Source organism: Lathyrus oleraceus, chromosome 1 (genome assembly GCF_024323335.1).
Source record: "Lathyrus oleraceus cultivar Zhongwan6 chromosome 1, CAAS_Psat_ZW6_1.0, whole genome shotgun sequence".
NCBI lineage: Eukaryota > Viridiplantae > Streptophyta > Magnoliopsida > Fabales > Fabaceae > Lathyrus > Lathyrus oleraceus.
The window spans coordinates 79,759,860-79,768,965 of record NC_066579.1 but is presented as its reverse complement, the minus strand read 5'-3'; the positions used below and the strand labels follow the sequence as shown (position 1 = coordinate 79,768,965).

The 9,106-nt window shown below is 32.1% G+C and overlaps 1 protein-coding gene across 1 annotated transcript; it reads right to left on the bottom strand.

The window, feature by feature from the left end:
* Window positions 1-7,153: 7,153 nt before the first annotated feature.
* LOC127092469 (secreted RxLR effector protein 161-like) lies at window positions 7,154-8,043 on the bottom strand. The gene is made up of 2 exons (XM_051031351.1): window positions 7,386-8,043; window positions 7,154-7,245 (listed from the first exon to the last, which is right to left on the bottom strand). The coding sequence occupies exons 1-2, from the start codon at window positions 8,041-8,043 to the stop codon at window positions 7,154-7,156; spliced, it is 750 nt and encodes a 249-aa protein (XP_050887308.1).
* Between the last annotated feature and the right edge of the window lie 1,063 nt (window positions 8,044-9,106).

Sequence of the window (9,106 nt, the reverse complement as noted above, 5' to 3'; positions counted from 1 at the left end):
GCATGAGCCGATATTTTGAATGAATGGAGAAGTCCAATTTGAGAGAGAGAAAAAGAGTCATGAGTTGCTCTTATAAGTTCTTTGAAGAAGAGTTGAACACTATCCGAGAGAGTTCATTCTTGTGTTTATGTTTTTCCATAAAAAGCGTGAAACATAATTAGTTAAAATATTTAATTTAATTTTACACTATGTTTCATCCATTATTTTATTTAATGTTTATTTTTATAAAATTAAAATATTCTTTTATACAATACTCTTTTTTATTAAATAGTTCTTTTTATAAAATAAAAAATATATATTTTATTTAATTTTATTATAATGAATTTTAAATAAACATAAATATCTTAACTATCTACGTTCATATTTAATATGTCGAATGAATATTATCTATATTTTATATTTAATGTTATAATATAAAATTGTGATTGTACTCTTAAGAAATTAAAATGCAAATATTAAATAATATTCTTAACTTATATATTTTAAAACAATGATAAAATTAAATTAAATATATATTTAGTTAATTTAAAATTTTAAAAATAGGTATAAAAGTTCTAAGTGAAAATAGTTAAAGACAAATATATTGAGATAAAACAAATTAATCTACTGTAATTATACATTATTTTAAAACTAAGGGAAAAAAATTTTAACTAAGGTTTAGTAATTTATTAATCTACTGTAATTATACACGATATATTAAATATATGATGAAATAAATTAATATGAAGGGTTTGTGGTGCAGTGGTAATGTGCTTGACTCGTAATCAAAAGGTTATGTGTTCAAATCTTATTAGCTAAAAAATTAAATTTTCTTTTCGCAAGCAACATTCAGGCGCCAGTTTCCGCATATAACATAAATCCACTCTTTTTTATTTATTATTATTGGTTTACTCTTTTTTTCTTCACTTTAAATTGGCATTATGGATTGGGCCTTGGGGCCCAGACTGTTAACACACCCCTTCTCTTGGAGAATTCTTCCGTCACCTTCCCAATTAAACCTAAAATCGTATCTAAAAAAAATTGAAACAAGTTTTTGTACGAAATTTTTGGTAGGCCTATCAAAAAATTTGGTACACGCTAAATATTCGGTGTATTTATAATTTCTGATATATCGGAATTTCTAAAATTTATGTGAACTTTAAAATATTATCGCAAATTCTAAATATTCTATTTTATATTGGAAATTTCAACTATAATACAATTTTCGATAATTCATATTCAATTTAAAAAAGATATTTCAAAATTTTCGATAATATAAAAAAATTATGAAAATTTTGTCATTTTACATTTTTTTTTCAGAATTTTCGGTAAACAAAAATTGAAAATTTGAAAATTTCTATTTCATACCGCAAATTTTCACTAAAAATAGTTAAATTTTAAATGAAAAGTCTAATTTAAAAATATTATCGAAAATTCTGAATATTCTATTTTATACTGGAAATTTCAACTATAATACAATTTTCGGTAGTTCATATTCAATTTAAAAAAAACATTTCAAAATTTTCGATAATATAAAAAAATTATGAAAATTTTGGCATTTTACATTTTTTTTCAGAATTTTGGGTAAAAATAAAATGGAAAATTTGAAAATTTCTATTTCATACCGCAAATTTTCACTAAAAATAGTTAAATTTTTTTAAAAAAAGTCTAATTTAAAAATATTATCGGAAATTCTGAATATTCTATTTTATACTGGAAATTTCAACTATAATACAATTTTCGGTAGTTCATATTCAATTTAAAAAAGATATTTCAAAATTTTCGATAATATAAAAAAATTATGAAAATTTTGGCATTTTACATTTTCTTTCCAGAATTTTCGGTAAAAAAAAATGGAAAATTTGAAAATTTCTATTTCATACCGCAAATTTTCACTAAAAATAGTTTAATTTAAAAAATATCTAATTTAAAAATATTATCGGAAATTCTAAATATTCTATTTTATACTGGAAATTTCAACTATAATACAATTTTCGGTAGTTCATATTCAATTTAAAAAAGATATTTCAAAATTTTCGATAATATAAAAAAATTATGAAAATTTTGGCATTTTACATTTTTTTTTCAGAATTTTCGGTAAAACAAAATGGAAAATTTGAAAATTTCAATTTCATACCGCAAAATTTCACTAAATATAGTTAAATTTTAAAAAAAAAATCTAATTTAAAAAAAGTATAATGGTAAAAATATTTTAAATGTATCAAATTTAATTAGGGGTGTAAAGTTAAATGTTTTTTCCTTAATTCACCCCATTTGCTTTTATTTTAAATTTGTATTTGGATTATTTGAGCTCAAGAATTTAAGCTTTACAAATTTCTTTAATTCATACCCATATATCTGCTTGTTATACATATTGCTCTTCGTTTAAATTTTTTATTATTTGTATTAGCTCATGTAATTTGTTTAAATCCTATTTGCATTAATTTTTGTATTTGTGATGAGCCCTCTATGACCATTTAGGTTTAGTCATTTATGCGATCATATGTGTTTGCTTGCTAGAATTAGGCGTGCCTCGATAAAATTCTCAAATCGATTAATTAGTTAGATTTTATCTCATGAACTATTAAAATATCATACATATCTATTTTTCGTTTTTTTTTAAAGTCAAATATCAAATAAAAAAAGATTAATTGGATGTATAGTAAGTAAGAGCAGTGTTAGAATAGAAATGATCAAAAGCCTTCTATGATGACTCTGACACATTATTATGCTGTTGATTATGGAAATTCAGAATTCAGAATATGTGATTGCTAATGATTCTCTTGTTAATGGAAACTATAATGGTAGTATGTTTGGAAGGCAATTTAACTTTTTCAGAATGTGAAAAATCTAACCCTTTGATTTATTAAGAAAAAAATGTTGAGTAACATACAGATCATTTGTGCAATCAATAAAAATAAGTCATATTTCAAATGTACTTATGTCAGTAATAAGATAGAAGTTTACAATATTGGTAAATAAATTTTTGTAAATGCGCACACACAACCAAATTATCATGAGTTGAGACATTTTGCATATAAATTTTGGAGAGCCAATATACGGTAATGAGATGGGACTTAAGAATTTAAAAGGACATTCAATGACATATCAAAATCTTTTAGATAGGACGAAGTGTTTGATGGACTTCAAAGACATAGAAGATTTTGAAAATCAAAGATTTGAGAGGGATTTTAGCGCTGACTGCAATCACCTTCGATGAGCAGACACTTATTAGTCGCTAAGAGAAGTTATGAAAGTGGAATAATGATTTTTAGAAGTCTTTAACTACTGACAACATGACAATGCATCAGAGGGTTAAGTTGAATGTTCTTGAAGACGTGTCTAATTCCTATAGTATATATAATTTAATATATAGGATTAAGTTGTCGGAGACGGTTATATTTAGTTTAGTATATATAGCATATCCATACATTGTAATCGAGGTCTTAAAATTCATATACTTTATCTATAGAACTGGAGTGCTCAAGTCAAAGTGCGAAAATATTCGAACGGGAAAAATCCTATCGAACCAAAAAACGAGAAGTTTGTCACAAAAACTTATACGTTTGATGTAACTAAGTGTGACAAAATTTTCAATCTCTTAGTCAGTGATGTCAAATTGTAATCCCTAAAGTGTTTAAAACACCTCCATTAGAACAATAAAAAAAAAAGATTTTTGTAAATTTTATAACTTTCTAGATCGTAAAACTTCTCAGTATATGCTTTTCAGGGACCTTGTTCAAAAAGCATTGAAGGATGGGAGACTCAAATTTGTTGATAAGCAAAAACCTCAACCGGAGGAACAAGTTGATCCCAAGGTCGAGGACGCTTTTTTTGTCGAGCTTGTTCATGTGTTGATGGTTGATATCACCGACGACACAAAAGAGGTTGAAACCAGTTATGAAGAGAAAATGAAGGAGGGTTTTCCTAAGGCTGAGGAAGAACTCATTGATTTTTTAAATAAGTGCAAGCTTAAGGATTATGAGATCATGTTGTGCCCATATTGCAGCGCCGTTTTTGACAATGAGACTTAAAAAGAGTTAGAAAAAACCAACCTCTATCAATCAAAGTTGGTCGACAAGACCAATACAAGGAGTTATTTTTCAATAAGAGAAAGTCCCTCAAAAAACTCATAGACCTAAGACATATGTCCCTCCTGCTAATGTTCTCCCTAGGGAGTGGGTTGGACCTGTAGGAAAGTCAGCTGCTGATAAGGGAAAGTGGAAGGTGATAGAAGTAGGTGCAGGATCCTCATATCTCGATAACTCTCAGACATCCAAGAAATACTCATACATTTAAAAGAACATGGGGAAGAATCCCATGAATCGAACATAGTGGAGGACGCATCAGAGAAATAAAAAAGATGTCTTCGAAATAGGGAGTGCAAGTAATAATATAGTGTTCAAGCTATCGTTTATGGACAGGCGGCAAGAAATACTGTCAAGTAGAGGTTGTTTCCCCCACTACTACCAGTGATGGAAAAAGAACCAAAGATCTTCGTCGGCGAAGACAAAGAGATGGAAAACAATGACTTTGACTCAATGTCGAAGGATGATTTGGATATCATATGTAATATGATATATGTGTTGTCATTGGAGTATGATACAGTTACAAAAGTAAAGGAAAAGTAAATGAAGAGGAGGATTTGTCAGTTGGAGAAATGAATACTCTTAGGCCTTTATGTTACTATGTCCCAAATGATGGCTCTTTTAATGAAGACAAAGTCATGTTAGTGCATCAACATCTAATGGTTAAGGTGGAGGGTGTCGGAATAAATAAGATTCTCATAGACTATGGAGTCTCTATCAATATTATGCCACATTCCTTGCTTAGGATGATTGGAAAATACGATACAGATTCAAAATCAGATAAAATGGTCTTGCCAAACTATGAGGGGAAGACCAATAAATCCTTGAGAGTTATTCAAGTTAACGTGGTTGTAGGAACCACCACTCGATCTACCTTGTTCATTGTGATTCCGACTAAGGCAGATTACAATTTACTACTAGGTCGGGAATGAATACATGAAGTTGGATGTGTGCCTTCTTCCATGCACAAGAGAATCACGATCTAGAATCCCGACAGTATCGTGGACCATATAGAAGTAGATCAAAGTTTTTTTCCGTGTGGATCTAAATCATGTCGACAGAAGAAATTTTTATCATCAGTTGACGAATATTTTTGCGTGTGCCCCAGAAGGGTCAAGTTTCGACTTCAAAGGGGTTGATGTATACTACTCCGTAAATTTGCACCCTATGCATAGCTTTGTGTGGGAATATGAGACCATCAGAGGATACAACAGATGGTCTAATTCAAACGAAAATGATGTGTGAGTCGAGCACTTTGGCTCGAATTTCGACTTATGTGGATAAAAACAAGTTAATAGCGGCTTTAGAGGCCGAGTCACAAGAAATGATGGTCTTCGAAGCCACTATGTTTAAAGTTCATAAGGAATTTGACGCTAAAAGAGTTAGGGCAATTCGTTCAAAATTGTCGCCATTCAATCACTACGGAAGTTCCGGCGACATTTATCTTGAATTGTCGCAGCCTGTGCTTGTAGAAAGTAGGCCTTCGATCAAATTTCACTTGCTTGCGGATAGTTTCACAGACCACTATCGACCGTGTTCTTGTAAAGAATGGTTTTTGTAGTTTATGAGTATTGTTAAACTAATCCATGCGCTAATGTGGATATGAGAATGGCCGCATGGTTAAAAATCTCTTTTTTTTTCCTGAACTGTATTCTTATAAATTCCACTGCAGGACTCAATAGTCGTAGATCTATATGGCCTGAGGAACATTAGAGATGAAAGACTCAAAGGATGTATCAAGTATTTAACTAATGAGCTTCATTATCCACTATCAATTAGTTCATTGAGAAGTCTAAGTACATTCAAATATGAATATGGTATATTATTTTATTCCTTTTTAGATTCATTATGCTTTGCAGTGGATGTGGACTAAATTTCTTACCAGAAACAAGCATGTTCGCACTTTTGAAGACATGAAATGAATCAAGTGAGGAAACTAGATTTGATGGATTGTGTGAGTTGTTTGGTTTGTTTTTGCAGATTTTAGTTAATTTACAGATGGATTCGTTTTTGGTGTTGGGTGTTTAGTGGGAGGCGATGTGCACCAACATGGTGTTGATTATTATGGCTTGTTTGTATTATCTGAAAATGTAGCATGCTATGTTTGCCTATTCCAGACTGCTACTTGTGGAGGCATGTCTATACAAATCGTGCATTTGTGATTCTTACAAGCTTGCAAGTTGCAATGTTTGCCATTCTAGTAAATACTTCTATGAAATAAGATTGTCTTAAAGTAGTCAAAGAATTTACATCCTATAATTTTTATGGTTTAACTTTTAATAGTTCGATGTATTTTTAATTATACTTGGATGTGTTTTTCTGCACATTACAGCCACACTCACTCTACATTTTTTTAACAAATTAAAAATAGTCACAAATTCGATCTCTATTCTCGTCATAAACTGAGTCACTAAAATTCGGTCACTGAATATGTCGTTAAAGGATAGCGATTAGTACTTTACCTACCAAAAAATGAAAGTCGCTTTATTGGTCACTAAACATTATACTTATAGTGACTGATTTTAAAGTTTTTTCAGTTTCTAATTCGATCACTAAATGCGAACTTTTTAGTAGTGTTCAATCGGAAGACTTCTTAGAAAAACACTTCATCCGATCAAGTGTGTCCTCTTGGAGTGCTCTAGTGTTGTTAGTGAAGAGCAAGGATAATGGAATGAGGTTATGTACCGACTATCACTAGCTCAGAAAAGTCGCCATCAAGAACAAAAACATGTTACCTCATTGGCAATTTAGTCTATCAGTTGAAAGGAGCCACGAAATTCTCAAAGATTAACATGGGATTTTGATATCAGCATAACTAGTAAAGAGTTCTGATAAACCGAAGACCTCTTTTAGGACTCTATATAGACACTATGACTGCCTTGTAATGCCCTTTGGAGTGACCAATGCCCCGACGGTTTTCATGGATTACATGAACTGTGTATTTCAGCTGTATCTTGATAAGTTTGCAGTGATCTTCACAAGATTACACAAAGCTGTGATAAAAGGAGACAAATCAATTGCAACTTCTGCGTATTTTCATTGAGTACAATTTTGGTCTTTATATATATTCAGAAACTTTTGATATTCTAGGGAACATAATTGTAAATACTATTAACTTGTCCACTGTCTCTTGACCTTCCAAATCTCTCCATTAACTTATTAATAAAACCGATTAATTCTAACATTAAAGTTTATTCAACAAAACTCCTCTGTAAACTTAAATGTTTCTTCTATTCATCATCCCTATCAATTTCTTGCCTCTGTCGAAGATTTCTTTTGATAATGGTTTTGTGAAAATGTCTGCTGCTTGGTCCTTACTTGCTACATGCTTCAATTCGACATTTCCTTCCTTCACGTGTTCTCGAATGAAGTGGAAGCGAACGTCAATGTGTTTGCTCCTTTCATGGTTTACTGGATTCTTTGCTAACTCAATTGCTGACCTGTTGTCAACTTGTATTATTGTTGCATCTTTCTGTTCTAGTTCCATTTTACTCATCAATCTTCTGAGCCATATTGCATGACAAACACACCAGGATGCTGCTACATATTCTGCTTCACATGTCGAAAGTGTTACTATTGGCTGCTTTTTAGAAAGCCAAGTAAATGCAGTATTTCCCATGAAAAACACAAATCCATAAGTGCTTTTTCGATCATCTATGTCTCCGCACCAATCAGTGTCAGAGTAACCAACCAACTTGTATTTCTCTGAATTCGAGTAAAACATCCCAAGTGACACTGATCCTTGGATGTACCTCAGAATTCGCTTCAATGCTTTCCAATGTGTGTAAACTGGCTCCTCCATGAATCGACTTACAATGCCTACACTTAATGAGATATCTGGTCTTGTACATGTGAGGTAGCGAAGACTTCCTACCAAACTTCGATATTTGCCTGCTTCGACACGTTCTCCTCCATCAAATTTCGACAATTTTGTTCCTGGTTCCATTGGCGTCGAAGCCGGATTACAGCTTTCCATCTTATATTTTTTCAAGATTTCTTTTGCATATTTTTCTTGTGAGATGAAGATTCCTGTTTCTTCTTGTCGAACTTCCAGACTAAGAAAGAATCTCATCAGGCCTAAATCTGTCATCTCGAATTCACGTGTCATTATGCTTTTGAATTCTTCTATCATCTGATCATTACTGCCCAGAAAAATAAGATCATCAACATAGAGAGCAACAAGTAATACATTCCTTCCATTTTTCTTCACATAGAGGGCATGTTCGTACGGACATTGTTCGAACCCGTTCTCCTTGAAGTATGTGTCGATACGTGTGTTCCATGCTTGCGGTGCTTGCTTCAGCCCATATAGCGCTTTCTTCAATTTCAGTACCTTCTTCTCTTCTCCAGCTTTCATGTACCCGAGTGGTTGTTCGACATAGACTTCTTCTTCTAGTACACCATTCAGAAAAGCTATTTTGACATCCATTTGAAATATTGGCCATTTGAATTGAGCAGCTTGAGATATGAGTAGTCGAATTGTCTCAATTCTTGCAACAGGTGCAAATTCCTGCTTTCTGTTTGTATCCCTTCGCAACAAGTCTCGCTTAGTATCGTTCTATTTCTCCTTGAGCGTTCATCTTTTTCTTGAATACCCACTTTACACCAATGGGTTGACTACCTTTTGGCAATTCAACTAGCTCCCAAGTGTTGTTGTGGATAATCGCCCTCATCTTTTCGTCCATGGCACTTTTCCACTTCTTGTCTCGTACTGCTTCTTCAAAACTGATGTTTTCAGCATCTGCCAAGAGACATACAAGGTGCACTTCACTTGTCGAATCATATAGATCTTGCAAACTTCGCATTCTGGGTTGTGTAGGTTCATCTTCACTGTCAGAATCTCCAAGTTTTGTCGAAATGTTTGGTGGTACAGCGACATATGATTCTTCAACTTCGACAATAGCTTCTGTCGAACTGTTCCAGTCCCACTTACTTGCTTCGTTTATTCGAACGTCTCTACTCACTATCACCTTCTTTCTTATGGGATCAAATAACTTGTACCCTTTTGTTTTTTCATCATACCCAATACTGACTTTTGT

Bases quoted from the DNA above. Each gene is read 5' to 3' on its own strand.
- LOC127092469 (XM_051031351.1), bottom strand. From the start codon at position 8,043: ATGGAAAGCTGTAATCCGGCTTCGACGCCAATGGAACCAGGAACAAAA. The intron at 7,246-7,385 runs GTAAGGACCAAG...CTTTAATGTTAG, and splicing joins CGAATTGAAGCATGTAGCAA to AATTAATCGGTTTTATTAAT.